At 39.6% G+C, this 21,891-nt stretch overlaps 1 protein-coding gene across 4 annotated transcripts in view; it reads left to right on the top strand.

Moving 5' to 3' along the window:
• Window positions 1-21,891, top strand: part of EFHC1 (EF-hand domain containing 1) — a 90,494-nt gene that overhangs the window by 28,010 nt on the left and 40,593 nt on the right. For all 4 annotated transcript variants that reach the window (XM_051855624.3, XM_089333168.1, XM_089333170.1 and 1 more), the window contains 2 exons: window positions 435-627; window positions 18,238-18,458. In XM_051855624.3, coding sequence (XP_051711584.2) covers window positions 435-627; window positions 18,238-18,458 — 414 coding nt within the window. The remainder of the gene's footprint in view (window positions 1-434; window positions 628-18,237; window positions 18,459-21,891) is intronic.

Raw genomic sequence — 21,891 nt, 5'->3', positions numbered from 1 at the left:
ATACTATTACTAGAAGATATATATGGATGGGACCAAAAGAAGACTGCGTAATAAGTGAAAATTCTTTCCAAACTATATATAAAGTATTCCCATGTATCTCTATTAATATATATAAACCACCATATAAAAGATTGCTTTGTTCTTTTAACTCAGCTTCTCTTTCACTGACTAACATTTTGGATCAAAGTAAACACTTCTTTCTTGGCATAAACTTTTATTTAATTCTTTCCAGCTGTTGACATCTACTATGTAATTCCATGTGTTTAGTATCTTTGCTGAATATTTCTTTTTTTTCAGTTTACTATCTGTGATTGCTTCATAATCTTTTCAGCTAATCTTTTCATCACTGTCTGATACATAAATGCCTAAGTTACTAAGTTAAGCTTTCCACTCTTAGGATTCTTACTCAAGTCTCTACTTTGGATTCCTTAAAGGTTCTTCGATTCTATGCAATCTGGGATGATAGAGATAGCATGTTTGGTGAGTGTCGGGCCTACATCATTCATTACTATCTTATGGATGATACAGTGGAAATTCGAGAGGTCCACGAACGGAATGATGGGCGAGATCCTTTCCCACTCCTCATGAACCGCCAGCGCATGCCAAAGGTTTTGGTGGAGAATGCAAGTATGTTTGATTCAGTTTATCCTTGGTTACTTGGAACTTCTTTTGGATCTCTAAAGAGTTACTTTATGTCTTCCATTACACTTAGGAGGCTCTAGCTATGATTTCCTAGGTGCTCCGAAAATGGCTTTCTCATACCTTGCTTCTTCTATGAATGCCTTGGTCCAGGCACACCTCCAAAATAGCGTGGAAGAAATTATTGATGCCCACATCAAGGAAACAAAACCAAAACAGCAACAGGAGATTCATTGAAAATGTGGTGAAATGTAACTTCTGAACTGAAGCAATTGAATATTAGACTTTTTAAAAATATTTATTTATTTATTTGAAAGGCAGAGCTAGAGGGAGAGAGAGAGAGAAGAGAGAGAGAGAGAGAGAGAGAGAGAGAGACTGACTGATTGATTCTATCCTCTGGTTCACTCCCCAAATGGCTGCAATGGGGCTGGGCCAGGCCAGAGGAGACTGGAACTGCATCTGGGTCTCCCACATGGGTAGCAGGAGCCCACGCACTTGGGACATTTTCTGCTGCCTTCTCAGGTGCACTAGCAGGGAGCTGGATTGGAAGTGGAGCAGCTGGATTCAAACCAGGGCTCATATAGAATGCCGGTGTTACAGGTGGCTGTGCCAAAATCCCATCCCCATAATAACAGATTTTTCAAACAGTCTTCAGTTGCAGAATATAGCTTAGCATTTTGTTTTCTACTTTCCTGACTTTGCTTCTCACCTCAAATACTTTCTGTAGCTATGTGGTTTAACTTGAGAATGGAAAAGGCATATCTGTGACTTAGAGGTGAAGCCCCTGTATGCTGAAATCAGTTCTTTCTTTGTTGGCTTAAAATAATTTAATATGTTGGAGAGTAAGAATGGAGTGCATGGCAGTGGATACTTGTTATTCACTATTTCCCAAACAAGCATGCTTGTTTGAATTATGACTTAGTAGTTAATGAATTTTCTCTTAAAAATGTCACATTGATATCATGTATTGACATCTGTCATGTTTGCATGACAGAATTCTGTAAATACTTCCATTGAATTGTCTCCCTTTTTATTATATTTTTGGAAACTAGGAGGTAAGAAATTCCAGGTATTGAGCAAGGTGTTTGTCTAGATCAGAGGTTATAAACAAATTGACTGTTAGATTTGACAGATTTAGAAGACTAAATCCAACCTATCCACATATGTTTCTTTACCTTCACACTGTTTCTTTGTGGGCAAGAAGGTAGATAAACAAAATATGATAAAGGTACATCTTGATTAAAATGGAGGAATTAGAAGCAAAAAACAAGATGAATGGATCTTAAAAACATAGTGCTGAATGGGGAAAAAAAGTAAAATGAGATGTATGATGCAATAAAATTGGCATAATATGAAATACATGCAAAATGTGGTACATAATACATAGTCAAAAATCTGCACATAGAATGATTGCATATGAAGGGAAGAAAAATGAGATTGGAGAAAAGAGATATATAAAAATTGTCATTTTCAAATTAAGAGAGTTCACATTAAATATCATTTTTTGAAAAATGAGGATAATAGTTAACAATTGGCATCATCAAATAACAACTAGATTTTTGAATTTTTATATTTTTAAGATTTATTTATTTGAAAGGCAGTTACAGAGAGGTGGAGAGAGAGAGAGAGAGAGAGAGAGAGAGAGGAGAGAGAGAGAGATTATCTTCCATCCACTGGCTCACTCCCCAGATGGCCACAATGGCTGGAGCTGGGCTGATCTGAAGCTTTCCCAAGTTCAGTAACAGGGAGCTGAATGGGAAGTAGAGCACCTGGGACTCAAACCAGCACCCATATGAGATGCCAGCACCATGGGCAGCAGCTTTACTTGCTATGCCGCAGCACCAGCCCCTGGATTTGTGCATTAATTCAGCATAGTCTGGCTACTGTCTACCCTACATATTTTTATACTCATCCCTGTCCTTAGTTTCTTTTTTTTTTTTAAATTTTTTTTGACAGTCAGTGTGGACAGTGAGAGAGAGAGAGAGAGAGAGAGAGAAACAGAGAGAAAGGTCTTCCTTTGCCGTTGGTTCACCCTCCAATGGCCGCCGCGGCCAGTGCGCTGCGGCCTGCGCACCGCGCTGATTCGAAGGCAGTAGCCAGGTGCTTCTCCTGGTCTCCCATGGGGTGCAGGGCCCAAGCACTTGGGCCATTCTCCACTGCACTCCCTGGCCACAGCAGAGAGCTGGCCTGGAAGAGGGGCAACCGGGACAGAATCCGGCGCCCCGACCAGGACTAGAACCGGTGTGCCGGCGCCGCTAGGCGGAGGATTAGCCTGTTGTGCCACGGCGCCGGCCCTTAGTTTCTATAATACTAGGACCAAATACTAAATTTGGCCTTCTAGAATTCTTAAATGAATATGCAATTCCTGTTATCTGGAGCTAGCAAGCATTGGATTTATAGTAGATTAACAGGTAGAATGGGAATATGTTCAGGGTTGCATTAAAAAAAAGTCACTGAAACTGAATTCCTTGACATTTCAGGTTCTAGGTTGTCTCTGCCTTATCCACATCACTTGTGTTTGAAAATTTCAATATAAAAGTCATCCTCTTCTATAACTTAGCAGTTAGAATTTATTCCATCAGAGTTGCATGGATAGGCAGCCTGGTGACATATGCAAGGTCCTTTTAGGATGTAGGAAATATAACTTCTTATGAAAGTCATTGTTAGTCGTGAAGTAGCAGTATAGAAAAGGCTAATCTACCAGTTTAAAGAAGTCGTATCCAATTGACTCTAAAAGGTATTTATCCAATAGGTTATTTTTATTAAATTGAGAAAGAGTTCAATAACTGCTATGAGAATGATTTCATGTGCAGAGTGCTATGGTAGAGGTGGATCAGTTGAAAGTGTTACTTCCAGAACTAAAATCCCTGTCCTTCAGGCTCTTCTAGTGTCTTTGGGACGTAAGTTCTGTAAATATACAAAATTGTTAAATAAAAACCACAGTGTGCCAGATTATTTAATTATGTAACTGGTTCTTTATATCATGTAGACAAAACTTAGAAGTATGGTCCAGAAAGACTGAAAAAGGCTTTGTGGGCAGGCATCTGGCACATCAGTTAAGATGTCAGCAACCAATATCAGAATGCTTGGGTTCTCCATTCCAGCTTCCTGCTGATAGTTACCTTAGGAGAAAGCAGGTGATGGCTTAAGTAGTTGAGTTCCTTCTAACACAGGAGACCCATATAGAGTTCCCATCACCTGACTTCAGCCTGGTCCAGCTCTGGCTGTTTCAGGCATTTGGAAGTAAACCAAAACCTCTCTCTCTCTCTCTCTCTCTCTCTCTCTTGATCTTGATCTTGATCTTGCTCTTGCTCTTGATCTTTCTTCCCCCAACCCCTCTTCTCTTTTTCTCTCTTTGTCTTTCAAATAAATAAATAGAAATTTCAAAAAAGGCTTCGTGGAAGATCTAGGATTTAAGTCAGTGACTACTGTTATTCCTTTAACAATTAACACTCTTTTTTTGTGACATCAGTGATCAACCGAGGCTCTTGCCATGGGTTGTGAGGGGGTGGCTGATCCTGAGGTCAGAGTTTTACTTAAAGTGATTGTCATTTTATGAGTCTGCTGTGTGGACTGCTTAGCCATGTTGGAACATTCTCTCCTTTTTAATTCTATCTATTATTATTTCCAGACACTTGATCCTATTTATATCATCACTTTAACACTTACTCCTATCCTTATGTTCACTTTAACACTTAACTGTATAGTATATCTGTATAGTTAACTTTAACACTTAACATTTAACCAGGCCATTGTGGCCATTTGGAGAATGAACCAGCAGGTGGAAGATTATCATTCTATCTGTTGCTCTGTCACATTTCAAACAAATAAATAAATATTTTTAAAAGCATTTTCATATTATTCAATTTATATAAAATTGTTGAAAATCCAATGTAATTAAGACAGAAGTGATTGCATGAAGATGATATGTAGGAGGTAGATTATAAAAGGGCATGCAAGGTCTTTTAAAAAGTTTTTTATTTAATTAATTAATTATTTATTTACTTATTTATTTCTTTATTTAAGAGAAAGACACAGAAAGGCAGATCATCCACTGGCCTATCCCAAATGCCTGTGATGGTTGATCCAAGGCTGAAGCCAGGTCTCAATACAATCCAGGTATCCCATATAGGTGTCAGGAACCCAATTCCTTGAGCCATCAGTATTGTTTCCCAGGGTTTGCATTATCAGGAAGCTGGAGTCAGGAGCCAGAGCTTGGCATTGAATCCAGGATCTCCAATGTGGGTCATGGGCATCTTAACTTTCAGGCCATATACACACTCCAAGGAGACTTTTAGGTGTGGTAATATATGCACTGCTTTCATTGTAGCAATGGTTTGATGGTTCATGGGTGAATATAAGTGGTTCATTTTCTGTCAAGCAACATCAAAATTATACACTCTAAATATATATAGCTTTTTTTAGTCTATTATAACTTAATAGCATTATAAAAATATAAATTTATACCTATATATGTCACAGTGAAATTTAGGAACCATACTGGATAGTAGATAGAATGACAGCTGACTTCTCAGTAGTAACAAAGATTGCTACAAGATAGAGAAATGATGTCTTCAAAAGGTTAGAAAAAAGAGAATTTAAAACCTAGAGATACTATCTCACAAGAAGAAGGTGAAACACATTTCCAGGCACAGCAGATTTTACTAACAGACCCTTACTAAGAAATTTCTAAAGTGCACTTCAGATAGAAAGAAAATTATCACAAAAGTGAGGTCTACAATGTAAGATGTAGTGAATGAAGAAAATGGCAAAGTTTGGATAAACTTAAATAAATATTGACTTTACATATTAAAATAACAATGTTGAATTTGTGGGAGTTAAAAATATCAAGGTAGAGGGCCAGCGCCGCGGCTCAACAGGCTAATCCTCTGCCTTGCGGCGCCAGCACACCGAGTTCTAGTCCCGGTCAGGGAGCCGGATTCTGCCCCGGTTGCCCCTCTTCCAGGCCAGCTCTCTGCTATGGCCCGGGAGTGCAGTGGAGGATGGCCCAAGTGCTTGGGCCCTGCACCCCATGGGAGACCAGGATAAGTACCTGGCTCCTGGCCTTGGATCAGCACGGTGCGCCGGCCACAGCGCACCGGCCGCAGCGGCCATTGGAGGGTGAACCAACGGCAAAGGAAGACCTTTCTCTCTGTCTCTCTCACTGTCCACTCTGCCTGTCAAAAAAAAAGATCACTAAAAAAAAAATCAAGGTAGATCTAAAATATAGCAATAGTATAGAAAGGGGTGATATAATTAAATAAGTGATAACTTGTGAAAGGTTATTTTTAAAAACATACACACGATTTGGGAAGCAAAAAATATAAAAAAAGAGCTGGCATTGTGGCACAGCAGGTTAAGCCGCTGTCTACAATGCCAGCATCCAATATGGCTGCTTATTCAAGTCCCAGCTTCTCCACTTCTAATCTGGCTCCCTACTAGTGTTCCTGGGAAAGCAGTGGCAGAGAATCCAATTCCTTGGCCCCTGCACCTACCTAGGAAACCCAGGAGTTCCAGGCTCCTGTCTTTGGCCTGACCCAGCCCCATCTATTGTGGCCATTTGGGGAGTGAGCCAGCAGATACAAGGTAAATCAATATCTGTCTATATCTCTGTCTCTACCTCTCTCTCTCTCTGTAACCCTGCCTTTCAAATAAACAAACAAATAAATAAAAAGGAGATAAAAAGATACATAAGCAAGTATCAAAAGAAACTCATGAAGTATAATACAAACTGATGAGGCTATATTCATATAACATAAAAAGACATTAGGACAAAATGCATTGATTGAGATGGAGATGAATTACAAGAGTACTGTATTTCTAGGAACATGTAATAATTTCAAACTTGAGTGCAGTTAATAACATGGGTTCAAAATATAAGAAGGGAAAATTTATAGCACTATTTGGCAAATAGAATGAACGAATCTACCATAATACTCAGAATAATTGGAATGTTTATTTCAATATTTGTTAGATAAAAAGAAAAATCAATAAGCATATTTAACATTGTAACAGTGTAATTATAATTACTAAATGGATATGTCCGTGCATCAACATTTGGATAATTCCCCATTTTTTTTTTTTTTTGACAGGCAGAGTTAGACAGTGGGAGAGAGAGACAGAGAGAGAGTTATAGACAGTGAGAGAGAGACAGGGAGAAAGGTTTTCCTTCTGTTGATTCACTCCCCTAATGGCCGCTATGCCTGGCACTGCACTGATCCGAAGCCAGGAGCTGGGTATTTCTTCCCAGTTTCCTATGCAGGTGCAGGGACCTAAGTACTTGGGCCATCCTCCACTGCCCTCCCGGGCCACAGCAGAGAGCTGGATTGGAAGAGGAGCAACCAGGACAGAATCTGGTGCCCCAACTGGGACTAGAACCCAGGGTGCTGGCGCCACAGGTGGAGGATTAGCCAAGTGAGCCATGGCACTGACCTGATAATTCCCCATTTTCTTCAAGCACAAATGAAGTATTTCTAAAACCTGGTAAGTCTTAACAAATTTTATTCTTTTTGAAAAAAATTTATTTATATATTTGAGAAGCAGAGTTACAGGATAGAGGGGTGGGGGAGAGAAAGAGAGAGATCTTACATCCATGAATTCATGCCCAGATGGCCTCAACAGCCAGAACTGGGCCCATCCAAAGCCATGAGCCAAGAGCTTCTTCCAGGTCTCTCACATGGGTGCAGGAGCCCAAGCACTCAGCCCATCTTTTGCTGCTTTCCCAGGCCATTAGCAGGGAGCTGATAAGAAGTGGAGCAACCAGAACTTGAGGTAGTGCCTATATGGGATTCCAGTGCTGCAGGGCCAGGCTTAACCTACTACCCTACAGTGCTGGCCTTAACAAATTTTAAAGAATACATATTAAGTACCATATTTTCTGATTTTAACAAAATTAAGTTTATAACTGAAAAACTCCCCTCATGTATTTGGAAATGGAAAAAACAAATTTACAAATAACCCATGGGTAAAAAATATTGCTAGAAAATACTTAGAATTAATTATACCAAAAACCTCAAAACTCTTAGGTATGCCTATGTATTTGGAGGAAAAATTAGAACCTTGAATGATTATTTAAGAAAGAAGAATCATGAAAATAAATAAGTTAGATATTCTTATTTTAAAGAAATGACATAATACATCTAAATAAATTAAATGAAAGGGAATAATAGCTGAAAGTAAAATACTGGAAATAAATGTAACATAGGTTTGTAATGCCAAGATTTATTTATTAGGAAAAACTAATAAAATCACAAATTGCCAATGATATTTATCAAAGGAAAACAGAAAGAAGACACATACAACAATACTAACAGTAAAAGAGGAGGTGTACTTAAAATGCAGTAGATATTAAATATAAAATAAAGAGAATACTGTCAACAAGTTTCTGTCAGTAAATTTGAAAATTTGGGTAAAATGAGCAAATTTTTTAGAATAATCTAACATTCAAGAAGAAACAGAAAAAGATTCTGTTAAAAAAAAAAAAAAACTCCCAATAAGGAAAACACCAGGTGCAGATAATTTTGCAGAAGCTTTTTGCCAAACATTTAAAGAAGAAATAATTTCAATCTTAATACAAATTCTTTTCAGAGAAAAGCAAAATAACTTAATTTATAAAGACCAGTGAAGGACAGATGGTTAGCTTAGGAGTTAAGATGCCTACAATCCACATCAAAGTACCTGGGTTCAATGCTCAACTCCAGCTCCTGACCCCAGCTTCCTGCTAATGCAGACCTTGGGAGGCAGCAGTGATTGCTCAAGTAAGTTGGGTTCCTGTCAGCCATGAGGGAACCTGGGTGAGTTAAGATCCTGGCTCACGCTTTTAGTCCCTTGCCATTGTGGTCATTTGGGGAAAGTGGACTGGCAGGTGGGAGATAGTCTCTCCTCCTCTATGCCTCATAAATGAATTTTAAAAATATTTTAAACTTAAAAAATCCAGTGAAACCAAAGACACTCTGAGAAATAAGCTCTGCAATCAGTCTTATATGTGCCATAATCCTAGACAAACTATCAGTATACTAAACCCAGCAATAGATGAGGGTACTTTAACAAGTTTGTAGGAAATAGAATTAAAAGTACATTTATTTTTGGTGCAAAAAATTTTGAAATTTTTCCTAATACACATTTTTCCATGAATTTTTTACTCCTTGGATGCTTGGACAATGAAATTCTTTTTTTTTTTTTTTAACTTTTATTTAATGAATATACGTTTCCAAAGTACGAATAATGGATTACTATGGCTTCCCCCCCGTACCGTCCCTCCCACCCACAACCCTCCCCTTTCCCATTCCCTCTCCCCTTCCATTCACATCAAGATTCATTTTCGATTATCTTAATATACAGAAGATCAGTTTAGTATACCTTAAGTAAGGATTTCAACAGTTTGCTCCCACACAGAAACATAAAGTGAAAAATAATAGATGATTTTTTTTAATGATGATGAAATCAGATCAGACCTATTGTCATGTTTAATCCCAGTGAGAGTCAAGTTGGGAGTTGATAGTTTCTTTTCTTTTCTTTTCTTTTTTTTTTTTTTTTTTTTTTTACAGAGGATCAGTTTAGTATGCATTAAGTAAAGATTTCAACAGTTTGCACCCCCATAGAAACACAAAGTGAAATATATTATTTGAGTACTCGTTATAGCATTAAATCTCAATGCACAGCACATTAAGGACAGAGATCCTACATGAGGAGTAAGTGCACAGTGACTCCTGTTGTTGACTTTACCAATTGACACTCCTGTCTACAGCATCAGTAATCTCCCTATGCTCCAGTCATGAGTTTCCAAGGCTATGGAAGCCCCTTGAGTTCTCCGACTCTTATCTTGTTTAGACAAGGTCATAGTCAAAGTGGAGGTTCTCTCCTCCCTTCAGAGAAAGGTACCTCCTTCTTTGAAGACCTGTTCTTTCCACTGAGATCTCACTCACAGAGATCTTTTGCCAGAGTGTCTTGGCTTTCCATGCCTGAAATACTCTCATGGGCTTTTCAGCCAGATCTGAATGCCTTTAGGGCTGATTCTGAGGCCAGAGTGCTATTTAGGACATCTGCCATTCTATGAGTCTGCTGAGTATCTCACTTCCCATGTTGGATCACTCTCCCCTTTATTTATTCTATCGGTTAGTGTTAGCAGGTACTAGACTTGCTTATGTGCTCCCTTTGACTCTTAGTCCTTTCATTATGATCAATTGCAAACTGAAATTGATCACTTGGACTAGTGAGATGGCATTGGTACATGCCACCTTGATGGGATTAAATTGGAGTCCCCTGGTATGTTTCTAACTCTACCATTTGGGGCAAGTCAGCTTGAGCATGTCCCAAATTATATATCTCTTCCCTCTCTTATTCCTACTCTTATGTTTAACAGGGATCACATTTCAGTTAAATTTCAACACTTAAGAATAACTGTGTATTAATTACAGAATTAAATCAGTCATATTAAGTAGAACAGACAAAAAAACTACTAAGAGGGATAATGTATTAAGTTGTTCATTAACAGTCAGGGCTATGCTGATCAAGTCACCGTTTCTCATAGTGTCCCTTTCACTTCAGGAGGTTTCCTTTTTGGTGTTCAGTCAGTTGTCACCGATCAGGGAGAACATATGGTATTTGTCCCTTTGGGACTGGCTTATTTCACTCAGCATGATGTGTTCCAGATTCCTCCATTTTGTTGCAAATGACTGGATTTCGTTGTTTCTTACTGCGGTATAGTATTCTAAAGAGTACATATCCCATAATTTCTTTATCCAGTCTACCGTTGATGGGCATTTAGGTTGGTTCCAGGTCTTAGCTATTGTGAATTGTGCTGCAATAAACATTAGGCTGCAGACCGCTTTTTTGTTTGCCAATTTAAATTCCTTTGGGTAAATTCCAAGGAGTGGGATGGCTGGGTCGGACGGTAGGGTTATCTTCAGGTTTCTGAGGAATCTCCAGACTGATTTCCATAGTGGCTTGACCAGTTTGCATTCCCACCAACAGTGGGTTAGTGCCCCTTTTTCCCCACATCCTCGCCAGCATCTGTTGTTGGTAGATTTCTGAATGTGAGCCATTCTAACCGGGGTGAGGTGGAACCTCATTGTGGTTTTGATTTGCATTTCTCTGATTGCTAATGACCTTGAACATTTTTTCATGTGCCTGTTGGCCATTTGGATTTCCTCTTTTGAAAAATGTCTATTGAGGTCCTTGGCCCATCTCTTAATTGGGTTGTTGGTTTTGTTTTTGTGGAGTTTCTTGATCTCTTTGTAGATTCTGGTTATTAACCCTTTATCTGTTGCATAGTTTGCAAATATTTTTTCCCATTCTGACGGTTGTCTCTTCACTCTCCTGACTGTTTCTTTTGCAGTACAGAAACTTCTCAATTTGATGCAATCCCAATAGTTAATTTTGGCTTTGACTGCCTGTGCCTCCCGGGTCTTTTCCAGAAACTCTTTGCCTGTGCCAATATCTTGAAGGGTTTCTCCAATGTTCTCTAGTAACTTGATGGTGTCAGGTCGTAGATTTAGGTCTTTAATCCATGTTGAGTGGATTTTTGTGTAAGGTGTAAGGTAGGGGTCTTGCTTCATGATTCTGCACGTGGAAATCCAATTTTCCCAGCACCATTTATTGAATAGACTGTCCTTGCTCAAGGAATTAGTTTTAGATCCTTGATCAAATATAAGTTGGCTGTAGATGTTTGGGTTGATTTCTGGTATTTCAATTCTGTTCCATTGGTCTATCCTTCTGTTTCTGTACCAGTACCATACTGTTTTGATTACAACTGCCCTGTAGTATGTCCTGAAATCTGGTATTGTGATGCCTCCGGCTTTGTTTTTGTTGTACAAGATTGCTTTAGCTATTCGAGGTCTCTTGTGCCTCCATATAAATTTCAGCACCAATTTTTCCAGATCTGAGAAGAAGGTCTTCGGTATCTTGATTGGTATTGCATTGAATCTATAAATTGCTTTTGGGAGAATGGACATTTTGATGATATTGATTCTTCCAATCCATGAGCATGGAAGATTTTTCCATTTCTTGGTATCCTCTTCTATTTCTTTCTTTAAGGTTTTGTAATTTTCATCGTAGAGATCTTTAACGTCCTTGGTTAAGTTTATTCCAAGGTATTTGATTGTTTTTGTAGCTATTGTGAATGGGATTGATCTTAGAATTTCTTCCTCAGCCATGGCATTGTCTGTGTATACAAAGGCTGTTGATTTTTGTGCATTGATTTTATACCCTGCTACTTTGCCAAACTCTTCTATGAGTTCCAATAGTCTCTTGGTAGAGTTCTTTGGGTCCCCTAAATAAAGAATCATGTCATCTGCAAAGAGGGATAGTTTGAGTTCTTCCTTCCCAATTTGTATCCCTTTAATTTCTTTTTCTTGCCTAATAGCTCTGGCTAGAACCTCCAGAACTATATTGAATAGCAGTGGTGAGAGTGGACATCCCTGTCTGGTCCCAGATCTCAGTGGAAATGCTTCCAACTTTTCCCCATTCAATAGGATGTTGGCTGTGGGTTTTTCATAGATTGCTTTGATTGTATTGAGGAATGTTCCTTCCAAACCCAGTTTGCTTAGAGTTTTCATCATGAACGGGTGTTGTATTTTATCAAATGCTTTCTCGGCATCTATTGAGAGAATCATATGATTTTCCTTCTGCAGTCTGTTAATGTGGTGTATCACATTGATTGTCTTGCGCACATTAAACCATCCCTGCATACCAGGGATAAATCCCACTTGGTCTGGGTGGATGATCTTTCTGATGTGTTGTTGCATTCTATTGGCGAGAATTTTATTGAGGATTTTTGCATCTATGTTCATCAGGGATATTGGTCTGTAATTCTCTTTCAGTGCTGCATCTTTTCCCGGCTTAGGAATTAAGGTGATGCTGGCTTCATAGAAAGAATTTGGGAGGATTCCCTCTTCTTCAATTGTTCTGAATAGTTTGAGAAGAATTGGAGTTAGTTCTTCTTTAAATGTCTGGTAGAATTCAGCAGTGAATCCATCTGGTCCTGGGCTTTTCTTTGTTGGGAGGGCCTTTATTACTGTTTCAATTTCTGTCTCAGTTATGGGTCTGTTTAGGTTTTCGATGTCTTCCTGTTTCAATTTAGGTAGGTTGCATGTGTCCAGGAATCTATCCATTTCTGATAGGTTTCCCTGTTTGCTGGCATACAAGTCCTTGTAGTAATTTCTGATGATTCTTTTTATTTCTGTGGTGTCTGTTGTTACATTTCCTTTTTCATCTCTGATTTTATTGATTTGGGTCTTTTCTCTTCTTTTTTTAGTTAGTTGGGCCAATGGGGTGTCAATTTTGTTTATTTTTTCAAAAAACCAGCTCCTCGTTTGGCTGATTTTTTGTAATGTTTTTCTTGATTCAATCCTGTTGATTTCTTCTCTGATTTTAATTATTTCTCTTCTCCTACTAGATTTGGGTCTGGTTTGCTGTAGGTTTTCTAGATCCTTGAGGTGAATAGAAAGCTCATCTATTTGGTGCCTTTCCAATTTCTTGATGTAGGCACCTATTGATATAAACTTTCCTCTTAACACTGCTTTTGCTGCGTCCCATAAGTTTTGGTATGTTGTGCTGTTATCCTCATTTACTTCCAGAAAGTTTTTGATTTCTCTTTTGATTTCTTCTATGACCCATTGTTCATTCAGGAGCATGTTGTTCAATCTCCATGTGTTTGTGTATGCTCTAGGGATTCCTGAGTTGTTCATTTCCAACTTCATTCCTTTATGGTCTGAGAAGCTGCATGGTATGATTCTAATTCTTTTGAATTTGCTGAGACTTGCTTTATGGCCTAGTATGTGGTCAATCCTAGAGAAGGTTCCATGTACTGCTGAGAAGAATGTATAATCTTTAGCTGTAGGATTGAAAGTTCTGTATATATCTGTTAGATCCATTTGGGCTATAGTGTCGTTTAAATCTACTGTATCCTTGTTGATCTTCTGTCCTATTGATCTGTCTATTTCTGAGAGTGGAGTATTGAAGTCCCCCAGTACTATTGTATTGGGGTCTAAGTCTCCCTTTAAGTCCGTTAACAAATCTTTTAGATAAACCGGTGCCCTGTAGTTAGGTGCATATACATTGATAATTGTTATACCTTCCTGTTGAATTGATCCCTTAATCATTATGTAGTGTCCCTCTTTGTCTCTCTTAATGGTTTTTGTGGTAAAGTTTATGGTGTCTGATATTAAGATGGCTACGCCTGCTCTTTTTTCATTTCTGTTGGCATGGTATATCTTTTTCCAGCCTTTCACTTTCAGTCTGTATGGATCTTTGTTGGAAAGATGTGTTTCTTGTAAGCAGCAAATAGATGGGTTTTGTTTTTTAACCCAATCAGCCAAACGGTGTCTTTTAACTGGACAGTTCAGGCCATTCACGTTCAATGTGACTAATGATAAGTGGTAACTTTGCCCTGCCATTTGCCAAAGATAAGTTCTAATATATGCTTTGAATTCCCTGTGATCTTTTGCTGTGAGCTTTCCTTCCTTGGTTTCCTTCCTTTACCTTCTTTCATATTGATGACCGTGTTTCTTTGTTTCTGTGTGTAACACATCTTTAAGCATCTTTTGCAGGGCTGGACGAGTGGCAACAAATTCTTTCAATTTCTGTTTGTTATGAAAAGTCTTTATTTCACCTTCATTCACAAATGATAGCTTTGCAGGATATAATATTCTGGGCTGGCAGTTGTTCTCTCTTAGTACCTGGGCTATATCTTGCCATTCCCTCCTAGCTTGTAGAGTTTCTGATGAGAAGTCAGCTGTGAGTCTGATTGGAGATCCTCTGAGAGTAATCTGACGTTTCTCTCTTGCACATTTTAGGATCTTTTCTTTATGTTTCACTGTGGAGAGTTTAATTACAACGTGCCGTGGTGAGGGTCTCTTTTGGTCGTGTTTATTAGGGGTTCTGTGAGCTTCCTGTACTAGGATATCTCTGTCCTTCTCCAAACCTGGGAAATTTTCTGCTAATATCTCACTAAAAAGGCCTTCTAATCCTTTCTCCCTCTCCATGCCTTCAGGAACTCCTAGAACCCGAATGTTGGGTTTTTTAATAGTATCCTGAAGATTCCCGACAATATGTTTTAGATTCCTAATTTCCTCTTCTTTTCTTTGGTCTGACTGTATCCTTTCCTGTTCTCTGTCTTCTAAGTCCGATATTCTCTCTTCTGCTTCTCCCATTCTGTTTGTAAGGCTCTCTATTGTGTTTTTCATTTGATCTATTGAATTCTTCACTTCAGTCACTATCCCAGTTTCCTGTTGTACTAGTTGTTTCGTTTCATTTTGATTCCTCCTTAATATTTCATTTTCACGAGAGAGATTTTCTATCTTGTCCATTAAGGATTTCTGTAGTTCAAGAATTTGTTTTTGAGAACTTCTTAATGTTCTTATCAATTTTTTGAGATCTGCTTCTTGCATTTCTTCTATGTCATCATCCTCATAATCTTGAATTGGGGTGTCTTTTTCATTTGAGGGCTTCATGGTGACTTCCTTGTTTTTATTACCTTGGTTTTTGCGTTTGTTATTTGTCATATTGGAGATATTTGGTTTCTTCACTGTGGTGCTTTTTCTTGTTATACTATGACTCTAGATTAAGTGGACTATCTGTTTTTGATGGAGCCTTAGGGCTTGAGATGGGTGTGGCCTGAGAGCTCTGTTTGGTGTGCCAAAGGTGACACTCCCAGGTTAGGCGTGGTAAACCTCTCTCTCTCTCTCTCTCTCTCTCTCTCTCTTTTTTTTGATTCAACAGGGAAGTTATTCTGCACAGATGAACAAAGTTGGAGGTAGTTAGCAGGCAAATGATATACCCACAGGAGCCAGAGATCAGAAGCTCTTTCCCAAGGACCACACAGGGAATCTGTTCAGCCCTTAGAGTGGGCTCAAATTCTCCTTCAGTCTCCCACTGGGTTGCCAAAGTTACGGAATTGTAGCGTCTCTGGAGAGTGCTCACGTGAATTCCGTGAGTTCTCTCCCCCACCGTCTCTTTTTTCACAGTCTCAGTTCAGTAGCACCATAAATTTACTAAGTCCTAATCTGTTAATTCGCCCCACCCAGAGTCAGGTTTTACTGCTAGGCTCAGGGCCGGTGCAGACCTGAGGTCGCTCTGCTTATGACGTATGTCCAAGATGGCGCCTGCTCTTTGTCTTGCTCGCCCTTGAGAGGTGAGCGGAGAGAGAGAAACCCGTGTCCATACCAGTCACCTTTTTTTTTTCCCTCTCTCTCTCTTCCAGTTAGCTTGGTGAAGTCCCCCCCGCCCCGGGGGTCGTTCCCTCTGGTCTCCTCTCTCCGCTTGCCTGCCGGTGTCTCGGGTTATTGAGGTTCGGCTCACCTCGCGTTCCAGCGCTGGTGTGTTGAGTCTGCCGCTGATGTCCCGAACTGTGGGCTCCCACGCTCTCCACGCAGGTCTGCTCCCCTTCCAGCGCCGATGTGTGGACTCGGAGCCCTGGACTTCCCAAGTCTCCCCGCTGTTGCACTCCCCTTCGAGCACTTGTGCGCAGACCCTGCAGCTTGCGCAGCTCAGTCCCGCGGCTCGGCTTCCGCGGCTCAGTCCCGCGGCTCGGTCCTGCGGTTCGGCTTTCGCGCGCGGTGGGCGACCTTGTTCTCCCAGTAGGTCCTCCGATTCACGCCCACTGGATCCAGAAGAGTTTTGTCTGCAATATTTTCCTGGTTCTTTTTTCTGAGGCTACCGTAACTCCCCTTTTATTAAACTAAATTTTCCCGGACTATCGGTGCGCGCCCTCACTATTCCGCCATCTTGGCTCCGCCCTGGACAATGAAATTCTTTAGCACCAAAATAAACATATCCTTCATTTACATTTTCCAGGGGGAGAGGGGGCTATACATGTTAAGGTTTATTTTTATTTAAAATTTTAAAACATTTTGATTAACATGTAATACTTTCTTCATTTTTATAGGGAGCAGTACAGTATTTCAACACATGTATACCATATAAACTGATTAAATTAGGCAATTATTCCCATTTTCATATTTTTTCTTATGTTTAGAGCCCACCAACTCTTCTCTTTCAGTTCTTTATACCATATTCCTTGACCCTTTAAGAAAATTTTTTACTTATTTTTAAATTTTTCATTTATTTATTTTCATTTTGTTTGAAAGGCAAAGAGACAGAGATCTTCCATCTGCTGGTGTACTCATCAACGACAGCCAGGTGTGAACCAGACTGAAACCAGAAGCATGAAATTTCATCTAGGTTTCTTACATGGGTAGCAGAACCCAAGTATTTGTGGCATTACCTGTAGCCTCCCAGGACATGCATTAGCAGGAAGCTGGATCAGAATAAGAGCAGTTAGCATTCTGACATGAGATGCAGGAGTCCCAAGTGGTGATTTAGCTTTATGCCAAACACCTACCCCTCCAGCATCTTTTTTAAGTACCATGTCTAAACAATTTGTTGAACCAATAAAGGCAAATGGCTTGACAGCCCACACATCCACCAGAACATTGTATCCTACAGGAAACTCATGTAGTCAGGAGCTGTGTATGTGATGTTGCCCATCACTTTCTGGGGTCACTCAAAGGTACCTGGTAGTTAGGCACTAAAATATGGGAGAAGGATCTCTTGGACTATGGAGTTTTCAGATACATGATTGAGAAAATACCAGTCCTTCCTTTGCCATGATCAAGGGTTGGGAATGGATACTTTATGTCTGATATAGCAAAAACTTACTTAGCTTTCTTCCTGTTTTTCCAGCTCAGCAATTACCAGTTAGGAACACACCAGTCTATTTCTTATCTCCCAGGTCATCAGATTTCTGTGTCCAGGCTTTGTGGTTCGAAATATAAAATGTGGCACTCTATCAGAATTGACCAACTTCTATGATTTCCATAAAGTCCATTGTACAGGGAATAAATCTTAAGCAAATTAACCCTTGGTTAATTAGTTCTTAAAAACACTATGACAAAATTGGGTTTATTCCAAAAATGCAAGATTGAACTTACAGTTGAAAATCTATTAATTACCAAACAAATGGATTACTGTAATCATCTTGTTGACTGTCTTTGCATCTTATCTCCTGTTCTAGGTCACACTATTTTAGCAGCAATGACTACTGTTGAAATGAAACCATTATTTGTGTAATTGTTTCATACTCATATTGGTCTCCCAAGCAGAATATTTTCTCCATATAGCCAGGAAATGTATCTATATTGTTAATTGTCATAATCTCAGTATTTAGCAGAGTATCTAGTACATAATATAGGTGGTCACTAATAATTTGTTGAATAAAATGAATGAATGAGTAGGAAATTTAAATGAAAGACTTGTATTTCTCATAAACTTAAGAGTCTATCCTTATAGGAGAACCTTCATTCTTTCTTCCTGTAATGATTTATTCTAAGTGTTAATTCTGCTAAGATTAGTGACTTGTGCTGATATTTAAAGTTGAATATGAGAGAGAGACTTTACAGAAACCATCTGGGATATTATGTGCTTTTTCAGCGCCTGGAAATACAGAGCTTATGTTCTGGCAGGAATGTAGGAGAGTCCCTGACCCTTGACCGGACCAAAAGACTGTGCTTCCTCAGGTTCTTAAGAATGTCTAACTTTTATGTGTCATGTTTTCTTCACATGCTCATTCTTTCTTTTCTCTCTAACCCCATCTTCCATTAGAGAACTTCCCTCAGTGTGTGCTGGAAATCTCTGACCATGAGGTATTGGAATGGTTTACCGCCAAAGACTTCATTGTTGGGAAACCACTCACCATCCTTGGGAGAACTTTCTTCATTTATGATTGTGACCCATTTACTCGTCAGTATTACAAAGAGAAGTTTGGAATTGCTGATTTACCACCTGTTGATGTAAGCAAACAGGAACCACCGCCCGTAAAACAGGTAAAGGAATAGATGTCCTGCCATGGGAAATTGATTTTTATATAGAAATTTAAGAAAAAAATGACCCCATATGAATGCTCCAAAAAATGGATAAAGTATGTATAACAGCATAGCTTAGGAAAATAAGAAAGATCACAAAAGAAATATAAATGACTGATCAACATATGAAGACTATCAATCATTTATCAAAGAAATAAATGGAAAATAATAAGATTTTAACATCTCTCCAATTTTAAAAGATTCATAATCTCCAGTGTTTTCCTTGTGTGAAGAAATGAGCATTTTCATATGCTATTTTTGTAAAGACTCAGATTTTATTTATTTGTAAGATATAGTAACAGAGAGGGAGACACACAGAGAGAGATATCTTCCATCTGCTGGTTCACTCCCCAAATAATCTCAATGGCCAGGACAGGGCCAGGCCGAACCTAGGAGCCAGGAACTTCATTTGGGGAATGGATCATCTTCCATTGATTTCATAGGTGCATTAGCATGGAGTTGGATCAGAAGCAGAAAAACCAGGACAAGAACCAACACTCAGATATAGGATGCTAGCATTGCAGGCGGCAGCGTAAATTGCTGTGTCACAATGCTAATCTCTTTATATACTAATAATAGGAAACCCAATCAGATAACCTTTCAGAGGACAGTTTGTCATCATTTCAACTGTTTTAAAAATAAAATATTACATATCTTTGACCTAGAAAATATGCTTTGGGGACTATAAAAAGATATATAGAAGGATATTATTATAGCAGTATCTATAATAAAACAGTCGGGCCGGTGCCATGGCTCACTTGGTTAATCCTCCACCTGCAACGCCGGTATCCCATATGGGCGCCGGGTTCTAATCCCAGTTGCTCCTCTTCCAGTCCAGCTCTCTGCTGTAGCCCGGGAAGGTGGTGGAGGATGGCCCAAGTGCTTGGGCCCTGCACCCACATGGGAGACCAGGAGGAAGCACCTGGCTCCTGGCTTTGGATCGGCGCAGCGCCAGCCGTAGCAGCCATTTGGGGAAGGAAGGAAGACCTTTCTCTCTGTCTCTCTCTCTCTCTCACACTGTCTATGACTCTACCTGTCAAATAAATAAAAAATATAATAAAACAAAGTTTAAGGAGATTGACAAAATAAATGTCCCCACTCATACAATAAGAAGACTGTAAGGCTTGGGGAAAGAGGAAGTAAGTCCATGCATATTAAATGGAAAAATGTTGATAATCTATTTTTCTATTTACCTAATAGAAACCTTTTATTTAAGGTATAAAAGCTCCATACATTTCATATATACAAATATAGGAACATAGTGATTCTCCTCATGCTACCCTCCCTCCTACCTACACTCCCATCCTTCCTCCTCCCTCGCCTATTCCCAATCTTATTTTTTTCTAAGATTTGTTTTCAGTTAACTTTATACACAGAAGGTTAACTCTAGACTAAGTAAAGAGTTCAACAAATAGTATGAAAAAAAAACTATTCTTCAACATTTCAGACAAGAACTGTTCAAAGTCATCACATCTCAAAGTATCGATTTCACGTCTATAGATAACCTTTTAAATACAAGTTGCCGGCCGGCGCCACGGCTCACTAGGCTAATTCTCCGCCTAGCGGCGCCGGCACACCAAGTTCTAGTCCTGGTCGGGGCGCCGGATTCTGTCCCGGTTGCCCCTCTTCCAGGCCAGCTCTCTGCTGTGGCCAGGGAGTGTAGTGGAGGATGGCCCAGGTGCTTGGGCCCTGCACCCCTGGGAGACCAGGAGAAGCACCTGGCTCCTGGCTCCTGCCATCGGATCAGCACGGTGCGCCGGCTGCAGCGCGCCAGCCGCGGCGGCCATTGGAGGGTGAACCAACGGCAAAGGAAGACCTTTCTCTCTGTCTCTCTCTCTTACTGTCCACTCTGCCTGTCAAAAAAAAAAAAAAAAAAATACAAGTTGCCACAGATCAGGGAGTACATATGGTATTTGTCTTTTGGGGACTCCTTATTTCACTAAGTATAATGTTTTCCAGTTGTACCCATTTTGTTGCAAATAAAAGGATTTCATTTATTTTTTCCACTGTTTAGTACTCCATGATGTTCATATAACATCCTTTCTTTATTCAGTTAATGGGCATCTAGGTTGATTCCATATCTTAGCTATTGTGAATTGAACTGCAGTAAACATAGGGGTACAGATAACTCTTTCATATGCTGATTTCATTTCCTTGGGTAAATTCCCAAAAGTGGGATGGCTAAGTTATATGGTCGGTCTATATTCAGATTTCTGAGGTATCTCTGTACTGTCTTCCACAGTGGCTGTACCTCTTTATATTCCCACTAACAGTGGATTAGGGTACCTTTTCCTCCACATCCTTGCCAACATTTGTTGTTTGTTGAATTCTATATGAAAGCCATTCTAAATGAGGTGAGGTAAGACCTCATTGTGATTTTGATTTTAATTTCTTTGATTGCTATTGATAAACTGAGCATTTTTTCACGTGTCTATAGACCATTTGGATTTTATCTTTTGAGAAAAATCTGTTCACGTCCTTTGCCCACTTCTTTTTTGTTTGTTTGTTTTTGACAGGCAGAGTTAGATAGTGAGAGAGGGAGAGTGAAAGGTCTTCCTTCCGTTGTTTCACCCCCCAAAATGGCCGCTATGGCTGGCGCACTGCGCCAATCCAAAGCCAGGAGCCAGGTGCCTCCTCCTGGTCTCCCATGCGGGTGCAGGGCCCAAGCACTTGGGCCATCCTCCACTGCCTTCCTGGGCCACAGCAGAGAGCTGGACTGGAAGAGGAGCAACTGGGACAGAATCCGGAGCCCCAACCTGGACTAGAACCCAGGGTGCCGGCACCGCAGGTGGAGGATTAGCCTAGTGAGCCGCGGCTCAAGCCTTTTGCCTACTTTCTTAACATGGTGGTTTGTTTTGTTGTTGAGTTTTTTTGAGTGCTTTATGTATTCTGGATATTAATCCATTATCAATTGCATAGTTTGCAAATATCATCTCCCATTGTGTCAGTTGACTCAATTTTCCTGTGAATTTCTTTTGCAGTACAGAAACTTCTCAATTTAATGTAATCCCATTTGTCAATTTTGGCTTTCATTACCTGTGCTTCTGGTATCTCTTCCAAGAAGTTTTTGCCTATTCCAATGTCTTGCAGGGTTTCCCCAGTGTTTTCCAATAATTTTATGGTATCAGGTTGCAGATTTAATTCTTTAATCCATTTTGAGTGCAGTTTTTGGGTAAGGTGTATGGTAGGAGTCTTGCTTGCTTCATACTTCTGCATGCTGAGATCCAGTTTTCCCAGCACCATTTGTTGAAGAGACTTTACTTGCTCCATGAATTGATTTTTAGTTTTTTTGTCAAAGATAAGTTGGTTGAGATGCATGGACTTATTTCTGGAGTTTCTATTCTATTCTATTGGTCTACCCATCTGCTTTTGTTTGTTTGTTTTTTGCCAATAA

Source organism: Oryctolagus cuniculus, chromosome 5, assembly GCF_051225735.1.
Source record: "Oryctolagus cuniculus isolate XC-2025 breed Fujian yellow rabbit chromosome 5, ASM5122573v1, whole genome shotgun sequence".
Taxonomy (NCBI): domain Eukaryota; kingdom Metazoa; phylum Chordata; class Mammalia; order Lagomorpha; family Leporidae; genus Oryctolagus; species Oryctolagus cuniculus.
Note: the sequence above shows the minus strand (reverse complement) of the source record. Positions and strands in the feature narration are given on the sequence as shown.